The 27,488-nt window shown below is 44.7% G+C and overlaps 2 protein-coding genes and 1 long non-coding RNA gene across 3 annotated transcripts in view; 2 read left to right on the top strand and 1 right to left on the bottom strand.

Annotated features, from left to right (window-relative positions):
* Window positions 1–2,893, bottom strand: part of NIPAL3 (NIPA like domain containing 3) — a 30,976-nt gene extending 28,083 nt beyond the window's left edge. Inside the window, exon 1 of the mRNA XM_083511862.1 lies at window positions 209–2,893. The gene's annotated coding sequence lies outside the window, so the exon portion shown is untranslated. The remainder of the gene's footprint in view (window positions 1–208) is intronic.
* Window positions 1,657–27,474, top strand: STPG1 (sperm tail PG-rich repeat containing 1). Its single transcript, XM_083511867.1, has 8 exons — window positions 1,657–1,791; window positions 2,703–2,806; window positions 8,631–8,732; window positions 11,974–12,147; window positions 14,120–14,231; window positions 16,929–17,100; window positions 20,506–20,696; window positions 27,083–27,474. Exons 1-8 carry the CDS (start codon window positions 1,716–1,718, stop codon window positions 27,157–27,159), a joined length of 1,008 nt encoding a protein of 335 aa, XP_083367993.1. The 5' UTR covers window positions 1,657–1,715; the 3' UTR covers window positions 27,160–27,474.
* LOC310710789 lies at window positions 14,238–14,460 on the top strand. Its single transcript, XR_014528249.1, has 2 exons — window positions 14,238–14,392; window positions 14,426–14,460. It is a non-coding gene; the product is annotated as an uncharacterized lncRNA (long non-coding RNA).
* Window positions 27,475–27,488: the final 14 nt, after the last annotated feature.

Below are 27,488 nucleotides of genomic sequence, written 5' to 3'. Positions count from 1 at the left end.
TAACCTGAAACTGTTCTTAACCTGAAGCACCACTCTAGCTAATGGGGCCTCCTGCTGCTGCTGCGCCGCTAGAGCCCGATTTCTGTTCTCATCCTGAAGCAAAGTTCTTAACCTGAAGCACTATTTCTAGGTTAGCGGAGTCTGTAACCTGAAGCGTATGTAACCTGAAGCGTATGTAACCTGAAGCGTATGTAACCTGAGGTACCACTGTAATAATAAATGCACATTAGGATCCTTCCCACAGGGCAGCTGATGCTAAATCACCCTGTAGGGAGGCAGAGAGAGGAAAGCTCAGTCATGGCAGGACCTGAGATGATTTTACCCTTACCAGTTCTGTTCCAACTAGGCAATGACTCAGTTCTGGGGCAGAAGTTGGGGTAAACTCCCCCCACAACCAGCAAGAAACTGAGGCAAGAAACATGACAGCACCAGTCAGAAGCGAGAAGAGTTAAATTTAAAATGGCAGTCAGGCAGAGCTCTAAGCATTTAACCTCAGCGTTTTGCACTTGGAAAGACATATTTTTAAAAGATGCTGCGAAGCTTCCTCGACCACCTTAAGCAAAGGCGGGTGCAGTCAAAGTGCTCGTGTGCCATTGGTTCACGCTTGGTTTCCATTCAGCTTCTGGAAGAAAAGGCAGCTTCAGAGAGCCTATCTGTGACTGGCATACTTTTAAGCCACCAACAGTGACAGGCAAAACGACTGGAGGAGAAAAACAGGCTGGGCTCTCCAGTTGCCTAGGCAACAGAGTGTAAACTTACCCAGGATTCTCCCCTGAGAGCCAGCCAGGTAAGGAGTAACAGGTCCCAACCTGCAGTGCTTTGTCTTTAGGAATGAGCCAGTCCATGCAGATGATGCATTAGGGCTTTTTAAAAAGTAAAAAATGTATTTATTGTGCCACCGCATAACAAGTTCCATTCCAGGCTGTTGGATCTGGTTGGGTGTCACACAAAACAATAACCTCCTTGTTGCTGTGGCCTGGAAGTATTGTGGGCTAGATGTGTCAGAGGGTACAGCCCAGAGCCAGGGAAACCCAGGCCTGGGGGGCCACATGTGGCCCTCCAAGGCTCTCTACCTGGTCTTCAGGTCTCTGACCAGGCCACACTCCCTCCTCAGCCACATCCCTTGCTGGCCTTGCTTTGCACTTCCTTAAGTGTTTTTGTCTGTTGAAAACCAGTGTGGCATAGTGGTTAGAGTGTCAGACTAGGACCTGGGAGGCCAGGGATTCAAATCAACGCTTGCCGTGAAGCTCACTAGGTGATTTTGGGCCAGTCACTGTCTCTCAGCTTCAAAAGGTTGTTGTGAGGATCAAATGAGGAGGGGGAGAACCACATACGCCACCTTGATACGCCCATGGATTCAGGACAGACAAATGGAAGATCTTCTTCACAAAGCAAAAGCATGGAATTCGCTCCCAAGGGTGATAAGTGATGGCCACCATCCTGGATAGCTTTAAAAGATTATTTAACAAATTCATGGAGGATGGGCTATCAATAGTACCAATATTTTTCTTAATTAACAATAATTGATCAGTCATGTAACCAGTGTTGGAACTCTATCTGTAATTACCACAAATTCTCTTTTGGTTATGTCATATTATTTAGCTTTTAATGCCTAGAAAAATCTTCTTGATTCGAATTTATATGTTAATGTTTCAGAAACAAGATGGCAAAGCTGATGAGAAGGGAAGTCACCTAGCTTGCAGTAGTGGTGTGACATGGACAATATCTTTGATACGTATCAACTGAACAGAAAAAGCAAAAAGGCTATCTCCCCTGTACTTGAGGCTAAAGGTATTGGATGGAGTCTGAACCATGAATGATGATTTTATTTGCACCCCACCCATCTGACTGGGTTTCCCCAGCCACTCTGGGCAGCTTCCAACATACAGAAAAGGATAATAAAGCATTACACATTAAAAAGCTTCCCTATACAGGGCTGACCTCAGATATCTTCTAAAGGTGTGATGGTATGAATCAGGAAGGGGAGTTGCAATCTTGGAAGACGTTCTTTGTCAGAGGTAGAGAATCTCAGGCCTGGTGATCAAATGTGGCCCTCCAGTCCTCTCTACCTGGCCCTCAGAACTCTCCACAGGCCACACCCCTACTCTATAGGCCACACCTACACCCACAGGCCACACCCCTACTTCACAGGCCACATTCCTCATTGGCCCTGCTTCATGCTCTGAGTGCTCCAGCCTGGCTGGAATGAATCCTTGAACTCATTATGCCTCTTGCTTGCCTGAATGGGGGACAGAGAGGGGTGTGTGATTGTCTGTACAAAGATAATATTTATATCCATTGCTCTGTCTGCTTTTGCCATTGGCAGTGCCCACCAGTAGCATGTGGCCCTGGGGCTGAAACAGGCTCTCCATCCTTGCTTGAGTGGCTTCCATCCACCATCCTTTAGTGAATGGAAGACCAGGCATGGTGGTGACTGGGCATAGGGATGCAACATGGCACAAGAGTCTTTATGCTTTACCTGCTGTTGGTGTTTAGAGTTTCCACTTCTTTTATTTCAAAGCCGCTGGGGCCTCAGCTGTTGGGGCCAAAGGACCAGGCAGGAGCAGGAATCTTCAAGAAAGTATGCCACACTTGTAAAGGCATTTTTGATAGTGCCTTTTCTATTACTATCAACTGTCTCTAGTCACTATTTCTCTCTGCATTTGTGTTGCATGATTTTTTTAATTGACTTCTTTTTCTAGGCCTGAGCTGTTGTTCCATTCCTTTCAAATTCCAAACCACAGTGATCTCCAATTCCGAACGAAAGGGCTTTAACTCTCAGACCAAGAGATTTCAGTATCCTGAGGTGAGAAACCATATTTTACTAAGTCTGTTCACCTGTTTTTCTCTTAGTAGGGCAGAACCAGGGAGTTCATCTGGGTTCAAATGCACCTTTGTTAGTTAATCCATCCCATGTTAGTTAATCCATCCCATGTAAGCCACATGGTGTCTCTAGGCCTACCTATACTATAGGGTTGCCATACGTCTGGAATTTCCCGGACATAGCCCGGAATCGGCTGTCGGAAACAACTTTTTGAAATAAGGCAACCCTACTATACCATCTATTTATCATTCCATCTATATTCTACATTTCCTCCAAAGAACTCAAGGAGTCATACATGGTTCTCCCTCTCCTTTGTTTATCCTCACATTAACCCTGCGAAGTAGGTAAGGGCGAGAGACAGCGACTGATCCAAGGCCACATAGTGAGCTTAATGGCTGAGTGCAACGAGAGCAGGACAAAAAATAAACCTGGAACATCTGTGATATAGAAAATCACAACATACAGGGTCATGGGAGATGAAATGATCTTATGTAAAGGCCTTGAGGGCAACACTGAAAAGGGAAATTTGCGTCTCTCTGTTATGACCCTCTTTGACCAGTAGGCGGAAGCAGAACTTCACAGATGGGGAGTGCTAAATCCTTCAGGGGCACTTTGGTTCAAGGAAAAACAATACACAGTATGGAGTAAGTGTGCAAATGACACCTTTTAGGTCATTTGCTTTTTGGAAATGCACATTTTCACACCACTGCTCCCATAGAGATTTACCTTAAAAAAAAAAGTCACATCTCATGCCATCACGGTTCTTATTGGCCCATCTTGGGGCTAAGCATGCTTCCAGGCAGGTGTTTATTGTAGGATCGGTATTACTAATGTCATGCATGAAATTTTTGGCAGTGCCCACACAACATCAGCATCAAAATGTTAGGTTTTTTTATCTCCCTCTCCCTGCTCAACAATTTAATCTAGATTTATCCTTTTGTGGAAAATCTGAAAAGGTTTGGGAAAGAAATGTTTCCAAGAGCCTGTTTGCAATATCGGAATAGCTTGTTTACAATATTAATCCCCTGCCTGGGAGCTTCAGGATCCACAATGTGCAACATGGGGCCTGTTGTGCCTTTGGTCAACTGCTGGTGTTAGCAACAGACCCTCTCCCTTTCCTCTTGGGTCCTGCACAATCTTCCTCCAGCTACTGCCAGGGACCCAAACTGCTCTCAATTCCTCCCTTTTCTCCCTTCTCCATTGAGAACTATGCTTCCTCTCAGACCTCCCTTCCAATCGCCAATACATAACAAGCATCTCATCTGTGCAAATTTATCTTCCACGCCACTGGCAAGCCAACCTGTTGCTAAATTCTCAGAGTAGAAGCCAGAAGGGACAACGCTTGAACAGTCTTCACAGTATGCTCCTTTCTCTTCCTGAGAATTTCCCCCTTCATACCGTAACTCCAGCAGGCAATGAGCCAAGCCACAAGGAATACTCTTGGCATACTCTTGATTATCCCTAGAGAACACTTGCTTCTTCACATGTAAGGGGGAGTGTTGCATGCATCCCACCCTTTTTGGGGACTTTTGCAAGAAAGCCAAAGTTGTGTAGAAAAGTCAGTAGCTGCTGGAAAGCTTGGAGTAGACTTATTGCTGCGGGGCAGGGGGAATTAGGTGAGCAAGGAAAGTCAGTGGGTTGATTTGCATGACAAACTATGGGTGCCTCCAGACTGTCACTATTTTCCAGGAGGGAATCAAGCGTATAATGTAAATTTGGGTTTGTGCACTTAATGTGGATTAAAGCACTCTGGCACTGTATTACAACAAATCTACTAAAAAGCAAACAAACCCAGGACTATTTGTGGTTTGGAAAGTGAACTATAAATGCACTGGAAAGTGTGGGATGAACAAAGATTAATGGGTAAACTTATAAGCATCCCACAAGCAAATCAGGATGAATGCTCATTGTCATATAACCTCCCAACATACAAATCAGAATGAACGCTCAATAAAGAGTGGACACAGTATTATGACCTCTGAGTAAACATTGTGCAAGCAAACCAGGAAGTGTGTCCTAAGGCTTGCCGAGGCCGTGCTGAGCTCCTGGAGAGCAGTGCCCTTGAAGGGGCCAGGCATCTCCACCCCACTGTGGCTGTGACCCAGAGCAGTCCCACAGAGATAAGCAACAGCAGCTGGATGTGCTTCACTGTGTTAGGCTATAGATGCTGAACTGATGAGAAGATGCCACGGCCATCTCTCTGCCTGACCTGCTGCCCTTACTAAGCCTCTTGCCACGCTGATACCTACCTTCACTTACATACATCATCACCGTACAAACATCCCACTCCATAGCAACAGGGAGCTTGGGAAGCACTCTAACTTAAAAAAAACAAAACCCTTCATCATCCCAGTTCATTAAAAACCTGAAAGGTACACTTTTACTGACGCCAAAAAGACGTAAGTGAAGGAGCCAGATAGAAGGAGCCTCACTGGGGAGAGTGTTCCACAGGCAGTGAGCCACAATCGAAAAGGCCCTCTCCCTTGTCATCACCCTTCATCCTGCCCTCAAAGAAGGGACCCAGAGAAGGGCGTCAGATGAGGATCTAAGAGTCTGAGTAGGTTCATTTCAAGCCCTTACTTAATTGCTCCAAACTAATATTAGTCCCAGGGACGTGGGTGGTGCTGTGGTCTAAACCACAGAGTCTAGGGCTTGCCGATCAGAAGGTTGGCGGTTTGAATCCCCGCGATGGGGTGAGCTCCGTTGCTCAGTCCCCGCTCCTGCCAACCTAGCAGTTCGAAAGCACAAAGTGCAAGTAGATAAATAGGTACCGCTCCGGCGGGAAGGTAAACGGCATTTCTGTCCGCTGCTCTGGTTCGCCAAAAGTGGCTTAGTCATGCTGGCCACATGACCCGGAAGCTGTGCGCCATCTTCCTCAGCCAGTAAAGCGAGATGAGCGCCGCATCCCCAGAGTTGTCCGCGACTGGACTTAACGGTCAGGGGTCCCTTTACCTTTTAATATTAGTTCCAGTAGGGGGCCTAATTTGGCCTGCAAGGCCATTCTTCCTGAACAACGCTCACCTGCCCCAGAGGTGTGGGGCAAATAATTCTATGTCTGCAAAAGGAATAACAAGGAGCCTTTAAATGCCTAGATTGTAGCTGATTCAAGTGGGGGTTGGACTTACCAGCTGGTTGGAGCCAACTTCAAGGCCTACTTTAATTGGTTGGTATCTTCCTCTGCAGTGCGGATTGAACTCAGGGTTCTCTGCAAAGGCAAAATGGATACCTGATGTCATGGTGATGTCAGGTGATTGACGGATGGCATGCTAAAGTGGCCCAGCGCAGAAGCTCAGAATATGTCCCGCAGAAAAAATTCCCCACTCCACTTTTAAGACTCTGCTTGACAACTTCACTGTTTTGCTTGACCCCAAAACCACCAGCTCTGGCCTATCAGGGGATAAACTCAGCTTCTAACAAAGCCCTGTTTGTCATCCATTGCAGATTGAAAGTGGCATCTTAAGACAGTGGGCTCATTTTTGTTTTATTTCATTCTATAAATAGAAAAAAACCACCCAGTACTCACTTCTGGAATGAAAGAAAAGTCGTTCTGGAAGGAGAGTTGAGTCAGGGAGGGGTGCGGCACTTTGAAATAATACACTCTGCCCACATGCTGAAATAATTCAGGCCAAATCAGATGTACAGGTGGGATTAGACATGCAATGGATTTGAGCTCCCCAGGTCTCTCTCTATGTTGCTGAGCAGACACCAGGGAAACTTAATCCTCCATTTTCAACCCGTTTTGCCATGCAACTTGAGACTCCCCATTAAAATGAGATTATTTTGATTTTGAAACAAGCTGAGAAGAGGCTTCTTAGTGTACAGTGACAATTGACAAAAACCAGCAAAACATTCGAGAGGCTTAGCGTATGGGAGGGTAAGTGCTGAATCCACATTATAATGCCATTGTGTGCTTCTCCACCCATGAGGTGACACACATGTCGCACATATTCTCTCCGCTGCTGCGTGGAGGAACAATGCATGCCCTCACTTTGACACTAAGTGCACGTCAGATTCCTAAGTAGGGCCTGATTCAAGAAATATACACCAGTTAACTGACTTAAAGCAGTCGATTAAACCTGCATGTATCTGGCGCGTTGACCTATGGTTAAAAGCCTCATTTGTCTTCAAATTATGTCCTGATTATTATTATTGTTGTTGATTTATTTATCGCCCTTTATACAACTGTTTCAAGGCAATGTACAATGATGTATAATAATAAAAATTAAACATGTAAACACAAAGAAACAGTACCTATATGTAAAATAAAAGAGACCTGGGAAACCTCATCAGAAGAAAAATGCCCTTAGCTGTTTTCTGGAAAGTGCAGGTAGCAGGAGCCTGTCATATCTCTTTTATCTCTTACGTATGAAAGCAGGCACCATCTTGGAGAAGACAGCTTCTTCACGGCAGACCCAAAACATGTTGCTTGAGGCAAAGGGCACGGTGGCCTCCTGTACCAGTTCCACTGCCAGAAGCCAACTAGACAGGCAGCCAAATCTTACTTTTAACACTAGTGATCCTCCACCACACCTGAGGCAGCAAGCCAGATTAGGGGGCCCAGAAGAGGCCACATGGCAACAGAGAAGGGAAAGCTGGGGGATCAGAAGAAACGTCTATTTGTTATTTATTACGCCATGAAATTTATATACTGCTTGACTGTAAAAAACCTCAGACAAGGGGCTGCTGCTACTGTCTACCCTTCAGCCCAACTATTTGTGTACACAGGTACATAGAGTGAATGTCATGTGTGAACACAGATGCTTAAAAAATATCAGATGCCATATTTTATGTTTTTTCAGAATGCCTGCAGAACCCTGCAAAGTTGAAGGTCCACTAGACTTGCCCATCTTGGCAATTGCTCTAGTACTTCTGCCCTAATTTCATCAATCACCAAGGCTTAAAACATATTTGTTTTAAGCATTTGCTGGTTTTATCTGTATACTAGTGGTTTTCAACCAGTGTGCCGTGGCACCCTGGGGTGCCTTGAATGATGGTCAGGGGTACTGCGGGCAATGCTGGCCTCTGTCTCTCTTTTCTTCCTTCCCTACTCTGATGCCCTCTCACATCTCTGCCTGCCAAAGGCTTGCACATCTGTTTGTTGCAGCAGCCCTGGCTACTAGCTCCGCAGGCAAATAGTGCCTCTGGGGCTGGCCAAGGGGTGCTGGTTGCCAGCAGCTGATGTGGCTTCAGAGTAAGCAAGCAAGCAGATGAGGGAGCCCAGCCAGCCAGTCCACTAGCCCTTGGCTGGACAGACAAGTCCCAGGCCCCTGTGGTAAGGTTGCCAGACGTCCCCGTTTCCCGGGGACAGTCCCCGGATTTACAAATCGGTCCCATACAAAATCCATTGAAGTTGAAAAGTGTCCCCGGATTCATTGAAAAAAATCTGGTAACCTTACCCTGTGGGGCAGTGTGAGGAGGCACCTCTCAGCTCAGAGACCAGGGGCGGCTGCCCAGAGAACTCCTAAGGAGAGTGGAGAGGAGAGAGGCTGAGGGAGCTCTCCACAAGGGAGAGTGTTCACAAAAGGGTGAGAGGCTGCCGGCTCTGCAGGCAACAGGTGACATAACTGGGCTCCTGAGTCCCACAGGGGCAGAAAGAATGTAGTTGGTCAAGGGAGCCATGTACTCAAAACGGTTGAAAACCTCTGCTGTATACTGTTTTACATTATTTTATATGAAATACTATTTTGGTTAAGCAGTTAATATTTCTTTTCTAAACAAATAAACAATTTCCTGAGCACTGGCAAAAATAAAACCCTGTTGCAGCAGACTCTGCCCTGTCATGATTATGCACTCTGTTCCTTCCCAGAATGAAAATCCAGGTCCAGGATTCTATGATGTAATCGATCAATCAACACTTCTCAACAATGTCTCCCAGTCCCGGAAAGGAACCTGTTTTTTCCCTTCCTTGGTAAGGTTTATACATATTTATGAATGACGGGAAGAAAAGAAAGGCCAGCGTTGAGAGGTTCTTTGAAGCCATTGTCAGTCTTACTGCCAGTGAAGCTTTTAAAATGCTCACACACCTTAGTTTTCCTTTTCTACTGTTTATGAGCTATAGTAATAATGTTGAGTTTACTGTTGTCAGGAATAGACCTGCGATAGCCTGATAAACATTAAGTCATCCACCCAGAGATTGCAGTAATTAAACCTGGATTCCATCCTCCAGTTTACGCTTGGAAGCAAATTCTTTAGAAATTAATGGGACATAATTCATTCAGCAAAGTGTGTTTAGGTAGGTGTTTGTTCCTCCTCTGCTGGACAACTGCCTCTGAGAGATCAAATATGTATACTTATTTGCACAGACAACACTCATTCTCAAAACCCAAACACTTTGGCCATAGGCAGGGTTGATTTGGGGGGCCATGTGCATTCACTAAGGTCAAAATCCCATAAAGTCTATGTCGGTGGCCCCCACATGGCTCAGGTGCATGGCTCAGAACTACTGGAAGCTATTTAAAGGCAGTGTTTGGTTTTATGACAAGTTCTTATTTTACTCTCTGGTTTATTTTTATATACACTGCTTAGAAGTGCCACTGATTAAGTGGTATAATGGCCTCAAATAAATAAACAATGTTTACTTCTGTTGTAGCAACAACAGTAAATGAAAAGAGCTATCTATCAATCTATTGCGGAAGAAACTGCAGTTGGTTCAGAATACAGCAACCAGATTGCTTTATGATATTAGCCCAGCAGAGAACATATAACACCAATCTTGCATGATCTTCTTTCGTCGTATGTTTGCTTACAAGCTAAATTCAAGTTGCTGATGCTTACCTTTAAAGTCTTTTGTGGCCTATGCCTGGGATGCCTGAGGTCTTCTTCCTTATATGCCTTTCCCCAATCACTAAGATCCAGCACTGGAAATACTTTGCAAATCCATTATCTATTCAGATGGTGGCCAATTCACAACAGACCTTCTCAACCGTAGTGTTGACCAGGCACCCCCAAACTTGGCTCTCCAGATGTTTTGGGACAACAACTCCCACCATCCCTAGCTAACAGGACCAGTGATCAGGGATGGTGGGAATTGTAGTCCCAAAACATCTGGAGGGCCAAATTTGGGGGTGCCTGGTGTTGACTCTGGCCCATCTAAATGTACCATGAAGCCCTACACTTTCTGGCTTTGTGTATTTTACTGGTTGCTGCACAGTATTTTCTTGCTTTGTTTATTTGTATATTTTTGCATATATATTTTTTAATTGCTGTTCCTCACATTAAAGCTGATAACTCTCAGAGTTGGTTTTCAACTTCTTGAATAAAATTATATATTGTGAACTTACTTCCCCGTTACTCATTGTGGAGAGAGTCTTGGGCACAGATAGGCACATTGTCAGACGCATTATGACACTGAATGCCAGGTGCTGGGAATCCCAGGTGGGGAGAGTGCGGTTGTGCATTTTTATTATCTCAACAAGCCTGTGAAGAAGGCCTGTATCCCCAGGGTCATCATTAGCAGATGCGGCGCCGGGGTGCAAATATCTGCCCAGTGCCACCAAATTACCACGGATGGGGGGGGCAAACTGCGTACTGCCAGCCATGGGTGGGGTGCAACCCTCCCCCATGCCGCAATCCCCACAGAGGCTTGGGAAGGAAGCTGTATGTCTGCCAGCCATATGGTTGACAGGGCGCAGCAGGTGGGCGTGCAGGGGAAGGGGAAGCCGCTGGCAAAGCTGCGCAACTCCCCCACTCGCTGAGGAGCCACTGAGAGGCCGGTGTCCTGGCGCAACGCACCACTAAGCCCTATGGGAAAGATGGCTCTGTATATCCCCATACTACATGTGAGGGGCTGTGGTATGATTTAAACCAGCGGCTTCCCCAGCTTGTACCTCATGCTTAAAACCCATTCAATATATCATTTTGTTTACATTTTGAGAGCACTTTACCTCAGTTTAACATGGTCAATATTCTTATGAATGTGATGACAACTCACATTTACCTCACCACAGAGATGATATGTTCAAGCTTTGACACAGATGTGGTAAATATAAGCTGTCACCCAAATAGGACATTATTACTCATACTCCTAAGAAAAAGTGACTACGTGAAAATGATGGGAGAAATCAGGCTCTGATTATTATACTACATCAGATAGAAGCATAGGAGTTGGCCCTAACTGGGTGGGAATTTCTTGTTAAGATGCCGATCTGGTGATTAATGGGTGTAGGCCAAGGATAGCCAATCTGTGACTGGGGAGCTGCAGAAAACCCCCAAGCACTTCAAGGGTGTATCTTGGGCAATTCAAGAAAGAGACAGATTAATACCAAGACTCTCTTTTGGATCCTTCCTTTCCTCTCCCCCCCTGGTTTATGACTGAAATGGGAAGGAGAAGAAGTGGGAGAAAATGGTGGCAGCAGTGAAAGATTGGGTGGTGGAGATTCCAGGCTGAGAATCAATGGAATTTATGGGCCATATTGGATAGAACTGAGCTCTAAAGCTTTTCCTAAAGGATAGTTAAGAGATGCTTTTACAAATTTGATTTCTTTTGGAGTGAACTTCATATAAAATAAAGACAGGTTTGGTAATGTAGTGGAGGTAATGACACCTTTTCAGGCAAGAGGATGTTACCTTCAAGAACCACCTATCTAGGATGTTTTTCACCAAAGCAGATGGTCTTTCATGACCACCATACAGTGGTACCTTGGGTTAAGAACTTAATTCGTTCTGGAGGTCTATTCTTAACCTGAAACTGTTCTTAACCTGAGGTACCACTTTAGCTAATGGGGCCTCCCGATGCCACCACACGATTTCTGTTCTCATCCTGAAGCAAAGTTCTTAACCTGAGGTACTATTTCCGGGTTAGCGGAGTCTGTAACCTGAAGCGTTTGTAACCTGAAGCGTCTGTAACCTGAGGTACCACTGTATTTCCAGGATGCCAGCTGGCTCCTAGAATGGTTGGCTTTCTAGTGTTCATTTGCTTCTGATATTTATATACCATTTTCAACAACTTCTTGTCAAAGAGCTTTATGCATGTCAACAATATTTTCAGAGCAGGTTGCAAACCCAACAGCATCTAATTCCTGAAAAATCTGAAAAGTGATATGGCTGTTTAAGTTCCATCTCTACGTTCCCAAGTCATCCCATCTCATCTCTCCCCCCCCCCCCCCGGATTACCAATAGTGGAAACCAAATTCCATTTCTTTCCTTTCCAGGATACACGTATCGCTCGCCAGAGAATCCACAACTATCCTGCTGCAAATGCCTACAACCTCCCACCTACCCTGATTTCCAAGCGAGACTTTAGCCTGGGGTATTCCAGTATGTTTCAACAACCAATTGCCAGGAAGATTTCAAAAAGATCCACTCCAGCCCCCAACCAATATAATGTAAGATGATCTAGAGACTGGAAAAGGGGAGGTCAGCAGTACAGATTAATACATTTTTAATGGGTAGGGCTGCAGCTAATGGGGAACGGTCATAGTTCAGTGATGGAAGGCCCCAGGTTTGATCCCTGGCATCGACAGGTAAAGCTGCCAACCAGTACGGGCAATACTAAGCTGAATGTACCAATAGTCTAATTTAGAATACCACAGTTTCATATATTCCACTTGGCAAAATAGAAAAAGATATTGAAGAGTATTTCTTGTTTTTCCCTGATGCTTTTCTCCCACTAATCATTCACACATTTCCTTCAGAATCCATTCCTTTGTTCTGACCAGTGATCTTTCACAAAAAATAATTGCATGGACCCAAGAATATTCAGATGAACCTTGCTGTGGGATTTGCATCAGTAGCCACAAAATAAAAAATAAAGAGCAGCAGTTGTTTTAAAACAACTTGGACTAGGACCTGGGAGACCAGAGATCTAATCCCCACTTAGCCATGAAGCTCACTAAGTGACCTTGAGCCAGTCACTCTCTTTCAGCTTCACAGTGTTATTGTGAGGATAAAATGAGAGGAGAGGAGAGGGAAGAACTACTGTATTTTCTGGCGTATAAAACTACTTTTTAACCCAGGAATATCTTCTCAAAAGTCGGGGGTCATCTTATTCGCTGGCTACAGCAGCAGCTCCTGCAGCAACTCCCCACCAAAGGATAAAACGACAGCAAATTAAATCAGAGGACACCAAGCTCTCTAGATGAAGCAGAAATACGCTTGAAAATTGGCCCCAGAAGCCACTGGGAAGTGGAGCGGATTTCCGAGCTGGACTGGAGACTGGTTTTTTAAATTTTTATTTGGTGTGTGTTGGAAGAGGGGTAGTCTTATATGGCGAGTATATCACCAAAAAGTTGGGTCGTCTTATACGCCCAGTCGTCTTATACGCCGGTAAATACGGTATGTACACCACCTTGGTGGAAAGGTGGGATATAAATGTCATAAATAAAAAGAGAAGCAAATGCTTGGTTGGCCTTTATGTGCCCTGTGAAACTCTTAGGCAACTGTCTGACTAGTAGTAGCATTACTTCGTCAGCGTACAGGGAGTTAACACCAAGCACATTTCCTTTTGCCCCCTACTTTGCAGATCACTATTACAGTCTGTCATCCACACCCAAATAAGAACATTAGGTTGTATTTAATACAGTTTAAATAGGACTTCTCCTGAGAAGAACGTTCCTGAGTTAATCGCTAACCCATGATTTACACTAACCCATGAGATAATACACAGCATTTGGAGAAGCCAAACAGGAAATGATCCATTCACAAGGCAGACAGGCTGAATAAGTTATGGCCACGGGGAAGGGAGGCTGATGGGAAGAAACCAAGGGCCCAAGTTTACTGTCTGCACAGCAGGCTAATTTCACAAATATTTATTCATCTTTTCATTTATTTTAGCAGGTTTATAAACTGCTTCATGGCCAGAGGCGGCTAAAATAGTATACAAGATTAAAATGGGATCAAACACTAAACCCAATTTTTTTAAGCAAGAAAATAATTTCTACAAAACTCTAAAAACAAAAAAAAAGTCTGTTGTTGCTGCTGCTGCTGCTGCTGTTATATGCTTGATTCTGTTCCAGAATACTGTAAAACAACTGATTTTACAACTGAGTTGTATTTACAGGAGCCATTTCTATCAGCATGTGCTAAAGAGATAAGTATGTCATCGTGGGTGGGTAATCATTTGGTAAGCCAGGTGGCTTCTGAAATGTACTTTAGAGTAGCATCATTCATGCACCATTCACAAGCCACATTTGACCCATGTGCTGGAATAGTTCAGGCTTGGTGGCTGCATCGCAAATGTCCTTGCGTTGAAAGTAGGCAGACTTAAACACCAGTATTTATTTGGGTGTTGGTTTGTTTTTTAACTAAAGTGACTGCTGGAAAGTGAGTTCATTGCAAAACCCTTACTTTCATCCGCAGGTCTCGGTGGACCTCAGCAACAAAAGCCGCAACACTGGTGCCAAGTCAGTGTTTTCATCCAAAACTAAACGAGCACTGGCAATCGGTAGCAAGGAGCATGTGCCTTCTCCCTGTAAGCTGGGCTGGGGGAGCCTCTTTTGACCCAAAGGCCAAATTCAAATATGGTCAACCTCCCAACGGCCACCATCCTAATGGTGGGCGGGGCCAAATGTGGGAGTGGGCAGCGCCAAATGTGGGCAGGACCCAAGATAAAGTAAGATGCCACCCAGTGCAGTAAATTAAAAGAAAAATTAAAGAAAAACAAAGCCCTTCAGTGAAACAAATTAAAACAATCTACAATACCTTCTGAGTGTCCAGCTTTCTTCTCCTTTTCACCTCACCTCTTGTGAATAAAAGCATCTCTGTTTGGCAATCATGCCTTGCCACGTCGCTTCTCAATTTATGATCCTCAACGCTCACAGCCAGTAATTCAAACCTCTCCCCCTTACAGTGCATGCAGTCATGGCATTTTGTCCTTTCCAAAGAACTTTAAAAAAATTATAGCACCAAAAGGCAGAGGGCCTTCTTGGTAGTGGCACTCGCCCTGTGGAACGCCCTCCCATAAGACATCAAGGAAATAAACAACTATCTGACGTTTAGAAGACATCTGAAGGCAGCCCTATTTAGGGAAGTTTTAATGTTTGATGTTTGCTAATGTTTTTAATATTATGTTGGGAGCCGCCCAGAGTAGCTGGGGAGGCCCAGCCAGATGGGTGGGGTATAAGTAATAAATTATTATTATTATTCGAAATCAAATGCTTAGTGATAGGAAGAAGCAAAGTTGTTCCCCATTGCCAGCTTTCCAGGTGTATATGCCCAGATTTTACAAAAAGATATTACTTGCTCACCTGTTCACACATCATTTGTGACATATCAGTGACCTTAAAAGGGATGGGTGGGAAGAAACGACTTTCTTCCACTTTGCAAATGTTTTCCTACTAGAAAGCCTGGAGGTAATTTTTACTGTGCAGTCTATTTACAAACCTGAGCTTCAGGAAAGGGCAATCAAAATGATCGAGGGGTTGGAGAAACTCCTTTATTTAGTTTCGTTTTGTAAAATATATACACCATTTGATTATAAAACAACCCCTCAAAGCGGCTTGCAAAAAGATAACAATAAAATTATCAAGAAAAATTTACAATAGTTAACATACTAAGGTTGAAATTCACACCAACTTTCTAAGCATCTGGGTAGGCTTGTCTAAACAAGAATGTTTTTAGCAGGCACCGAAAACAATATATTGAAGACCCCTGCTTGATAACAATAGGCAGGGAGTTTCAAAGCGTAGCTGCTGCCCAAATGACTGAGTATTTACAAATGAGGAACAGGTATTATATGGCACCTGTAACAGTGCCAATTCCGCCAATTGAAGCAGCCGAGTGGGCATATGTGGGGTAAGGTGGTCTTTTAGGTAAAATAGTCTTGTATATGGGCCTTATATACCAATAGTAATGCCTTGAACTTGTCTCAGTAGCAAATCAGCACCCAGTGCAGATCTCTGAGCACAGGTGTACCATGCTGACAAGGCCTCAGTCCTGTCAGCAATTGTGCTGCAGCAGTCTGCACTAACTGCAGCTTCCGGATCAAGTGTGAGGGAAGCCCTACATAAGGGAAAATGGCTGTATTTGAGGAATTTTAGTTGAGAAAACAAGAGGCGACGTGATAGGAGTATATAGAATTATGCATAGCATGAAGAAGGCGGATAGAGAAAAGTCCCCGCCTGCCCACACGGTCGTAATACTAGAATTTGTGGATATCTTAATGAAGCTGAATGTTGGAAGATTTGAGACAGATAAAAGGAAGTGCTTCTTTCACAGTGCATAGTTAAACTATGGAACTTGCTTCCAAAGGAGGCAGTGATAGCCACCAGCTTTAAAAGAGAATCGGATAATTTCAAGGAGGAGAAGGGTCGCTACTAGCCATGATGGGTTATGCTCTGTCTCCACAGCTGGAGGCAGTAATGCTTTCGAATACCAGTTGCTGTAAGCCATGGGGTGTGGGGTGTGCTTATGGGCTCAGGTCCTGCTTGCCAGTTTCCCTCAGGTATCTGGGTGGTCACTGTGAGAACAGGATGCTTGGTAAGATGGGCCATAGGCCTGATCCACCAGTCTCTTATGAACTGAAATAGTACTCTGAATAAGACAGGCATGCTCTCCTGCTTCTGAAGGGCAGGATTGGCAGTACAGTGGTACCTCTGGTTACGAACTTAATTTGTTCTGGAGATCCGTTCTTAACCTGAAACCATTCTTAACCTGAGGTACCACTTTAGCTAATGAGGCCTCCGGCTGCTGCTGTGCCGCCGCCATGCGATTTTTGTTCTCAACCTGAGGTAAAGTTCTTAACCTGAGGTACTACTTCCGGGTTAGCGGAGTCTGTAACCCGAAGTGTTTGTAACCCGAGGTACCACTGTATTTTCTATTCCAAAGGGGAGGGAGGAACTAATTCCTCCTCTCCTTTCATTCATTTCATTCCTCTCTTGTTCCAAGTAACAGACTCTCGTGCACCAATTTCCTTCCACTGCAGCTAAAATGTAAGACTCGGCTGTGTACATAACATTCATTTAACGTGCAATTTCCCCCTCCCCAAAAGAATTCTGGGAACTATAGTTTAGCCCACAGAGCTGCAATTCCCATCACCTTTAACAAACTATAGTTCCCAGAATTCCTGATTAGGGATGCATTTTTAATATGGTTTAAATGTATTCTGCGTGTGCAGCCTTAGTTTGGGTGTCGGCCTTTTCAAATTCCTTCCTTTCTTTTAAAAATCTAGGTCATTACCGAGTAAAGGATTCCTTCATACGGCAGGCGCCTACAGTGCTGGTGTCCTGCTTCAGATCCAAAACAAGTCGTGAAACCAAGACAGAGACGCTGAGCCCGGGGCCAGCAGCCTATCAGCAGCCAGCTGGCATCCCAGTCACGCCATCCAGGAAGTTCCCTGGCCTGTGAGTTCTGAGCAACTGCACTTTAAAAGGAATTTGTTTTGAGTCACCCAACTCCCTTTCTTAAGTAGGGAAGATGTGCTTGTGATCAGAAATGATAAAGAAGGAAAAGAAGAAGAAGAAATACCAATAGACAACTCCAAGCCCCAACTTGCTTAAGAAGCAGGGGCTCTCTTCATCAGACTATATGGTGGAGCAGGGGAAAGTCATTTGGGTTGTTGCATGCCTTAAGAAGCAATGCAGCTTTCAAGCCTTCATAAGTGATTTAGGATGAAGGAAGGGCTGTTCCTCAGCAGTAGAGCCCATGCTTTGCATGCAGAAGTTCCAGGGTTCAGTCTCTGGCATCTGCAGCTAAGAAATGCCCTTGTCTGAAACCTAGAACCACTGCCAGCCAGTACTAAGCTAAGCGGGCTCATGATCTAACTCAATATAAGGCTAGGTAGCATAGGAAGCTGCCTTTTCTGTTGTGAATTCATTTGTTTAAGCTGCTTTAGCCCACCTGTTCTCAGGGCAGCCAGCACATCTAAAGGTTCTTCCCTGCTTCTTTTATCCTTACATCAGCCCATTTTTGAGCCAGTCGTCACTCATCATCACTGCTTAATTCTCAAATAAGGGAGATGTGTCAATCTGGCTTTTAGTGTTATGACACCACCCCTTTGGAGTTCCCTCCCCTTGAATATTTGAAAGGTGCCGGCTCTGTTGTCCTTTTGGCGCCTACTCAAGACCTTTCTTTTTCAACAAACCTTTGCAAAGCAGAGATCTTCCCCAGTCTACATGTACATTGGGATTGTTTCTGGGTGTTTGGATTGTTCTATTGTTCGTGTGTGTGTGTGTGTGTGTGTGTTTGCCACCTGGACTCCTTAAGGAGAAAGGGCAGAATATAAATTGAATGAATGAATAAATAAATAAAGCTAAAGAAAGCTTGCATGACCCAGAGAGACTACAGCCACACATAGCCTGAGTGTCTGGTATGAAACTGAAAGCTGTGATTGGCTGTTGCGCTCAGTGGAGCACATAAGAAGAGTGTTGCTCTATACCTCATCTCTATGGTAAACAGCAGTTGTTGGAGTTGCACCAGTTCAGTTTTAATAACTGGAAGAGGTGAAATGGACTGCATTGGGGCTGGGCCCCTTTGGACTGGGCATCACCCAGGAAGCCCTAAATCCAGAGGTGTTGGCTTGATGGTGGCCCTTCCTGGACGGGCATTCCGCACACTTGCAGAAGCACCTTCTCTATTACTGCTGCAACTGTTTCTGGACCAAAGGAGCAAAAGGATTATAGAGACAGCTTTTGGAAGCCCTAGCCTGAATTTTGCATTCACCAATTAAGTTTGGCAATTCCTTTCAGCCTTCTGTTTAATAATATGTAGGAAGCCCCCCACTTTTCCCTGCATACACAGTCCTTCCTCCCCCATACCTGCCCCAAGGTCCAGTCACTCTATCAGTCAGTTACTCAACTAAGTCAATTTTATGGTGACCATCCTGTAAACAGCAAAGTCAGTTTGCTGGAGATAAGATTAAGATCTACCCCTTAAATTCTTGCCCATTACTGCTCATATCTTCCCCTTCCCCCATCCCCGTGCAAGCCTGGAGCTCTCTGCACACGGTCAGGGGGTATCTTTACTACATCTCATGCCGTTTTAATGCAGGCTTTGTGGAGGAAGAGGGAGGGGGAGCTGGCGCTGGGTAGTGTGCAATAAACCTCCGTGACTAGGGAAGAAGTAAATCAAACCTGACGGGCAAAGAACATCCATCTACGCTGGCAGAAAATACCAGAACTATCAGCATTTAGAGGCCAATCCAACTCCCATTTATGTCAAGGTGATTAATGTGTCCAAGGCCAGAGCTACAGCTGGTGCAGAGCCACTGACTACAGCACCAGTTTGTTCCAGATGAGCACCCTTAGATTTTAATGAGCTTTTTCCAGCATATTCTCAGACGCAGCCCCCAAACCCTTTAAGGTACAGAGGTTCGATGGCACACAGAATATGAAAAGCTGGGGCATCCTTTAGGGAAGGTGACAAGGTGGAACACCACCGCACCACCATGTTTGGGGTGACATGCAATTATTTGTCGGGAGCCATTGATCAAAACGTGCCCATTACCCTTCTTCAGGTGTTTAAACTCTTACCTGCGGAGGGATGCAGGGCTGCTTGCTCCAGCCTCTCCAGTCCTCCTTCTTGAGCTGGGACATCTGCAGAGGGGGCTGTATAATGGAGGACTGTCAGAATATTGATTAGAATGTGCCAACAGTCCTCCCTATGACTGGAAACCCTGAATTGAACGGGGTTTTCTGCTTCACAGGAGGACAGCATTCAGCTGAAGACGCTTACAACTCACACCAGGGATGATGGCTGGCCATTGGCACTGCTAGGGTGGGAGGCAAGGAGCCCAACAGTAGGGGGAGCCAGAGCCAATGGCAGACGGAGCCAACTCACCCTCTTCCCTGCTGAGGGCTACAAGGGGCGATAGGGAGACTAGGGGGGAAGCTGAGAAACAGTTATAAGTAGGCACATAGGGGGCTGGCTGCGGGCAGAGTGGGATTGGTGGGACAGTGACCCATTTGCCCTTATGGACCAGCCTCCCCTGTTTCACATGTGTGGGAAGGTTGGGAGTGGAGGGCTCAGTATGAATACACATTCCTCTGTAGAAACTACTTAAGAAAGCCTGAAGAGGGCTGGAGAGTCTGGCCTAACTCTCCCACTTCCTTCTTCCTTCTTGCTTCAGGCACAGTCAGAAGCCCTTCGCTCTCTGGCCACCTCACAGTGAATGGCTCTTGACATGAATGGCGAAATGAGCCCATGTACCAGGCAGACATGTCAAGCCCCTTATTCAACAAAAGAAAGGAAATAAGGAACGGCTGCTCTGTACTTATAAACAACTCGGCTGCTACAGTTGTAGCAAGTCATAACAAAGGTGGGAAGGATTCCCTGTACACTGGAGAAACCCAAGGTTCCTCAATTTAGAGGTTCCTCAGTTGAGAGCAAGGGTGGGGCACTGATTCTTATCTCCCCTAACTGCTCCCCGCCCCACCAGCGGGCCAAGTTTGATAGGTGAGTCGAGCTATCCATCTGTCAATCAGATGATGTCACAACAATGCCAGGTGTTCTGCTTTTGTCCATGCACAGCACAGCACTCTACAAATCCTGACAATCAGCTGGTTGTCGGTGCTTGCAAAGTGGCGTGCACAGGACTTTGTAGGTACCGCCAATCAGCTGATCATCAGGGTTTGCAAGCCCCTTTTTGGTCCAGATGCATTTTTACCTGCCCTGCGCCTGATGTCGTATATGAATTTGGGGATGGAGCGGGGTGTGCCTTGGCCAAACTGGCCTTGCAGGCTGAATGGGAAGGCCTAGCTGAATTCAAAGCCAAAATCAGTTTGGACAGCGTCTACGATTCTTTCTTACAGGCGAAAGTATGGGTTGAACTTCTCAGCCCCAGCTGCCCCTCGCCCCAAAACGCCCCCTGCACCTGGGCCTGGCCAGTATGAAATAGTAGACTATGAGAGCCCTTCCAAGCATTATATCTCCAGTGCCGTCTTCGTCTCAAACACAGGCCGCTGGGCAGGTGATAAATCCCACGAAGACATACCTGGCCCAGGTAAGCAGGTTGTTGTTGCAAACAGGTGTTGTGCTTCTTCATTTAACAATAATTATAATGTATAACTATATTTTGGGAAGTTGTTTTTGTGTCAGTTTGCTGCGCATTTGGACACCTTTTATCGTAACCAATTTTGCACAATTGTTCTTGAGAAACAAGGAGCAGGTTTCTTTCTGTTTTTGGATGCCATTTTAAATCAAGATGACGGACTGATTTTAACCACTGATTTCAAAACTGCACTGATTTGGAAGTTCCTTAGAATTCCTGAGCAGCAGCAGGCATGAGGCTGCTGATGCTTTAACAAGACTGCCGTCCTCACCTCACTTGCTCAAAAGAGTAACTATTACTGGGCAGCTGGGGTTTCGTACTGGGCAAGCATGTTTTTATACTGGTGCTCCACAAGTCCAAGCTTAGCATGCAGCAGCCACATTCAGATGTTACAATGGGCTGGGATAAAACAGCAAACTGTTGTGAGCCACAATCCAGAAACAGAAGCTTCTAAGCCCCACCCCTTGTGTTTCCAATATCAAAACTTGGTGGGGTGTTACGTCAAATGCAGGCAGGAAGGGAGATTCCAGGCTGTTGCTATTTTCAGGTGGGATTCAGTCCCATACTGGCAAACTCAGGGTGCTCAGTTAAACTTTAATTGTCTCTCTTGCAGAACAAAACCCTTTACTTTATGACAGGCAAAAGCACCAGAAAGTCGCTTGGCACAACATTGTCTGACTTCCCAAACAAATCAGAATTAATGCATGATAAATGGCCGACAATGTGTAACCTTCCCACAAGCTTTGTGCAAAAAACCCCCAGGATGAATACTAAAAAATAATAATAGCTATAATCCGGAAGCGAACATAGATTACTAATGACTTGTTTGTCCTCGGCAATGGACATTTTGCAAAACAGATAGTTGTATCCAGCATACAACACTGAAAGTAATGGGCGTATTTTAGTCATAATTTCAATGGGTCTACTCTGAGAATGGCTAATGTTGGATACAACCCAGAAGCGGACTTCCTTGCGATGCATAGGGAGCTTCCTCAGGTGGCCAATTTGGGGATGTCCCCTGACCCATGGGGCTGCATGACAGATCAGACCACAGAGGCACAATCCATCGGACTCTTGCCCTTGTCTGTTCATTTCAGTGGCACTTGTGCAGGTTAAGAGCATAAGAAGAGACTGGCTGCTGGATCAGGCCAAAGGCCCATCTAGTCTAGTATTCTGTTCTCACAGCGCTCAGTCAGATGCCTATGGGAGGAGCTGAGAGCAACAGCACTCTCCCTTTGTGTGATTCCCAGCAACTGGCCTTCAGAGGCTTACTACCTCCAACAGTTAGAACAAAGCCATTGTAGCCGAATAGCCATTGGTAGCTATGTCCTCCCTCCAGCGTCCAAGGTAGATAGTGCTCCATTATTCACGTGAGTCTCAGGGGGTGCTGTTTGGATTTTGCACCTCAGCACCAAAATGCTTCAAGCATTCCCAAGCAAAGCCCTGAATCCTTTACAGCTTCGCTGCATGTGGTGTCATTCAGCAATTGGATCCTTCGTATATTGCAGGGGATTCTGGGAGTGTGCAGATCTTCATCCTTAAAAAAGTGGGGCGGGGGAAGGCAATCTTCCATTTGGAATGAGGGGAAGTTCTTGCTATGAAAAGCTAAGTGCATTGGCCGGAGCTGGGAACAAGTGAGAAATAAGGGGGTTGGGTAGCCTAAGAAAATGTAAACCACAAGAATCCAACGGTAGTGAACTGGGAGGATTATGTTGCTGAATGAAAATAATGAAAACAGCCTAGCCTGTTTCAATTAAAATCTTCCTCAGGGGCACTGGGATCTTATGTTCCTTTCCTTCAAAGAGATTTCTTGTGAGAATCTTTGTCTGAAAGAATCTCTCTGTCTCTGTCTCTGCCCCCCCCCCTCTCTCTCTCTCTCGGGAATGAGACAACATTTAAATCACATGGTTCCCCTTCCGCTCGAAAGAATCCTAAGAACTGTAGTTCCCACACACAGACCTACAATTCCCAGCACCGTAACAAACTACTATTTCCACAGTTCTTTAGAGGGCAGTCAAGAGCTTTAAATAGATCGTGCGTATGCAGCCTGAGACTCTGCTATTTTGACTCCAGCTTGCAGGAGGTTCAGTCCAGTGCCCCCACCCCCTTTATAAGCAAGTAATTGCCATCTGTACGTCACCAGATGTAATAGCCTATGATGGAACAAAAGAACAAAACAAAAACACCAGCTTCCAGGAGTTGCGTAATGAATCATCTTTGGGAAACCATCATTCAGCTCCTTGTCTTGCCACCACAGGGTTTACTTGGTTGTTCTTAAATTAATGGCATCTTTTAAAAATTCTTGTGATGAGATAGAAAGGGCGGACAGAGCGTCAGAAAGGAAAGGAGGATGACAAGTGCTGATTCTTAAGCCCTGTAATGGTTGACTTGCCCAGCTGGGAAGTGACTTTAATAGCTAGCTTTGCATCTTGTCATCTGTCCCAAAACTATATTCATATTTATTTGTTTTAGGGCTTTTTAAAAAAAAATTCTTTGAGATTTCTAACCCGCCCTGACAACAGAAGTTCAAGGCAGGAGACAGCCTTTTAAGCCTTTTAAGAATAAAATACTAACCAACACCCCCTCAACAAACACACACACACACACACACACACACACTTAAGAGTTTGGGAGGCCATAGGTTATTTCCTTCTAACCCCTGGATCCAGCAAGTGTTAAAATACAGGATAACCCAGGCTAACTTCCTGTGTTGAGGTGATTGCAACAAATGGCAATAAAAAGTCAACAATAAAACCTAGTACAGTATGTGCTGTAAATTTAATTTGGGAAGGAATGTCTTAATCTTTATTGAGGTCCTGTGTCCCGAAAATATGGGCAGGCTTAGAAAGGTAGGAAGGTAGGCTATATTTTAGAAAAAACATGATTTTCTATTTTCATTTGTGCACTAAAGTTTATCTGTGAAAATAGAAGGCAACAACATTAAATGGAAAGTATTTCCTTCCTTTTTAACAGCTGGCTTCTCCACTTACCCCTTTTTCTGTTTTGCTTTGTGTGTGAGCATCATGTTAGCAGTGTAGTGTGGTAATTAGGGTGTCAGACTAGCCATGAAACTCAGTGGGTGACTTTGGGCTAGTCACCTAACCTACCTCACATAGTTGCTGTGGTGGTGTGGGAGGAAGAGAACGATGTGTGAGGAAAATGAAATATGTGAACCCCTGTGAACTGACGTGTGTGGGTGAACAACAAAAAGAAATGGCTGGGTGCCTGGATTCAAAATGTGTGGCTTTTACACACAGAGCCCCAGTAGCAGAGTATTAAGATCACAAAATTAACCACCAATATAGCATATAGGTTGTTAAACCCTCTTTACCCTGTTCAGCTGCACACTGTGGCTGACCTCTTTCTACCCCTCCTACAAGCAGTAGACCCCACACTGCTAAGTAAGTTTAAAATGATTTACTTACAGATTCAAGGTGTCAGTCGTGCATTGTTCCATGCAGCAGCAAGGATAATAAAGGCAACATATTTTTGGGTGGAAAATACAGAATTTAATTCCAAATACATGCTGTAAGCTCAGGAGCAAGCTTACACACATCCTGTTTCATTGGTTATATGATGCTGAGAGAAAGGAAGTAGAAAGGCTAGACATAACTGAGTCTATCTAGCAATGCAATTCTGCTGTCCTTAACTCATTCATATACTAACTAGCAGTCCTGCATAGATATGTTTGACTGCAATCTCCCACAAGAACCATATATGCTGTATTGAGCTCCTTGCAGGAAATGTAGGATATAAGTGTCAAATCAAAATTAAATACCTTTCAGAGGGATTGTTGTGCTTTATTAAAGTGTTGTTTGGACGAGCAGCTGTAAATCAGCTTTCTGCTTTGCATTGTTAGCAGGTGCTAGTGTGAAGAGTCTCTTAAAGGCCAACCTCCTCTTTTCAGTTAAAAAACCTCCAGAGAATTCTGAAAATGTGAGCAGACCATCTCATGGGGCAAAATGCTCAACACAATAGAGGGTGACAGAAACCTCACTGCAGTCCATGACAGTTACAGCCCATGAGTTGTAACATTATCTTTCCGTCAGTGACTGGGGCTTATTGGAGTAAGTAAGCAATACAAGAAATATGAACCTAAGCCCCTCTGACAGATTAATGTAGAGCTTGAAACGTAGACAATAGCAATTTTTCCCCATTATTTACAGTAAGTAATAATGATTCATTGGTAGGATTTGTACCTCTACTGAGTAGTTGAATTGTCAAAGCAGAAAAAGCATTCCCATGTGTTATCAGAACTGCAGCGCACGAGTTCTTTCATAGGTAACAAGATGCAAAGGATAAAACTCCCGTTCTTCCAATCTGGGTTGCTTCCACGCTAGCCCTTTGCTCTGGAATCACCATCTTTTGTTGAATCACTTTGTGCAGAGAATCCAGACAACATTGTAAAATAGTTGCATGCCATTGTTTTCCCCTATTTTCCCCCATACTTGATTTGTAACAGGTATATAGCAATTTAAAAATTGCAGCACCATACCATAGCTGTCAACTTTCCCCCTTTTTAAAGGGAAATTCCCTTATTCCGAATAGGATTCCTCGCAAGAAAAGGGAAAAGTTGACAGCTATGCACCATACCAACCTGTGTGAACTGGCAAAGAGCTATTGAGTCTACTGTGCTTTTAATTAAAAGCTTCCTCCTAGTGGTTTCTATCTTGCTTTGTTCATTGTTGCTGGGAGATCAGTGATTAATTTCCCCTTTAATTAGCCAGCATCATTCTGCAGTGCAAAGGGTTTTTAATAGCTATTTCCTTTCATTATTTCCCTACTTTTCTTTCTTTTATTGTGAAATATTGCCATTTCACTATAAAAAACAGAAAACAATTCAGAGAAACCAGTAATGAAAGCCACTTCCCCATGTAATTAGAACCTAATTAAGCACTACTCTCCCAGTCACACTGAACAGGAAGCAGTAAAACAGGCGGAAAAGAAGAAACTTTAAATTAACATTGCATTTAATCAGACTTATGTCCCTCCAGCCCAGTACTGTCTACTCTGGCTGGCAGCAGTGCTCCAAGGCCAAAAGTCAGAGTTATACATTCTGAAGCAAACCTAGGCTTCCAGCCCATTACTTGCCTTGCCATTAGGGTGGCTACTTTCGCTTAGCCCAAAAGAGAAGAGGACAGATTATTTATTTATTTATTTATTGCCCGCCTTTCCTCTCAGAACTGTCTCAGATTACTGTTTTTGCACCTTGGCAGCCGTGGAAAATGCTTGATCAATGTTTTCCCACACTTCAGTCAATAGGAGGAGTTGTGATCTGCAATTTGATTCTGGTTTGGTGGTGAGAAAATCCATGAAAAATTATGCCATTTCAAGAGGACCTGTTTTGCTTCTCCCTCCCAGTCACTCATTTTCTCTCTCCCTTTTTTCTGCTACACTCTCTGTCATCCCACTTTCTATTCAGCTGCTCAGGTGCCAATGTTGAAAATCCCATAGAGCTGAAAGGGGGAAGGAGGAGTCACTCTTCCAAGTTCCTCCTTCAGGTCTATGTACTTTTCAAGGGGGGAAATGGTAGCCACCCTGGTCCCGTCCTGACAAAAGGGGCAGTGAGCTGGGACAGAGACACGGTTGTCTGTATCCTTAAGTACAGTGGTACCTCAGAAGTCAAACGGAATCCATTCCAGAAGTCCATTCCACTTCCAAAACATCCAGAAGTTGCGGAAGCTGCGTTGGACGTTAGGGTTCCAAAGAATGTTCGCAAACCAGAACACTCACTTCTGGGTTTGCAGCGTTCGGGAGCCAAAATGTTCGAATTGCAAGGCATTCTCGAACCAAGATACGACTGTATACCATTGCACCCACACAATACACCACGGGCATATCCCTGATATAGAGATGAACAAGCTGGGAAAGATTCATCTGCTAAATGTCTGTGAGCCAGGCTGCTATTAAAAGGATAGGAGCTGGGTTAGTTAGCAAAGCAGACGATACTAATCCTCGTTTGCGCTTGCATTGGGGGCTGCTAGCTCTGGCGGGGCTCCTGTGCTTTGAACGACGTAGAAGGCAGGAATTCAGCAGACAAAGCTCATCCTGACATGCACAGGCATCTGGTCAATGGCACAGGAGCCCCACCAGGGGGGAAAAAGTTGGCAACCCAACACCTAGCTGTATTTCTTCTGCGCTGCCTGTTGAAGAAGGCCCAGGAGCCTTAGCAAAATATCTGTTTGGATTTGCAAGGAAAGGTAAGACCAAGACTCACCTAGCCGGGTATGTGTGGTAGTACAAGAGTTCACTTCATGCAAAAACGTAAAAGCTGCAAAACCGACCTCCTGAGTCCTGAGAGTCAACCTGACATCTTTTATGTCTGTTTCTCCTTCTAGGGGCATACAACATCCCCGTACCGCAAAAGCAATCCTTCATCTACAACACCACCAATAAATGGGTGCCGGTATTGTAAAGCAGAGGATCCCACAGTGTCGGTTTGGCAAGCGCTCTTATTTGCAAGTGCTGCATTTCTCTGTTGTTGTTGTTTTAAAAAAGAACAAATGAATTTTGCATTCACTTGCCTGTGAACAAGACATGATACCCACCTGTTTGAAATCCTGTATTTCCTTGGGGGGGGGCGTAAGGTGGGCCCTGAGTTGCTCCTGTTTTGCACACATGACAGAAGATGAGTTTTGGATATAGAGAATGGATGTCGTTTCATTGTTGGCTTTACATGGACAGTGGATTGTTCATCCCAATATTTATTTATAAAAATTAAGAAGCCTGACCTGCCTGGCTCCT

The sequence above is a fragment of the Podarcis liolepis genome, assembly GCF_965112155.1.
Source record: "Podarcis liolepis genome assembly, chromosome: 7".
Lineage (NCBI taxonomy): Eukaryota > Metazoa > Chordata > Lepidosauria > Squamata > Lacertidae > Podarcis > Podarcis liolepis.
The sequence above is the reverse complement of the archived record's forward strand: the minus strand, read 5'-3'. Positions and strand labels throughout refer to the sequence as shown.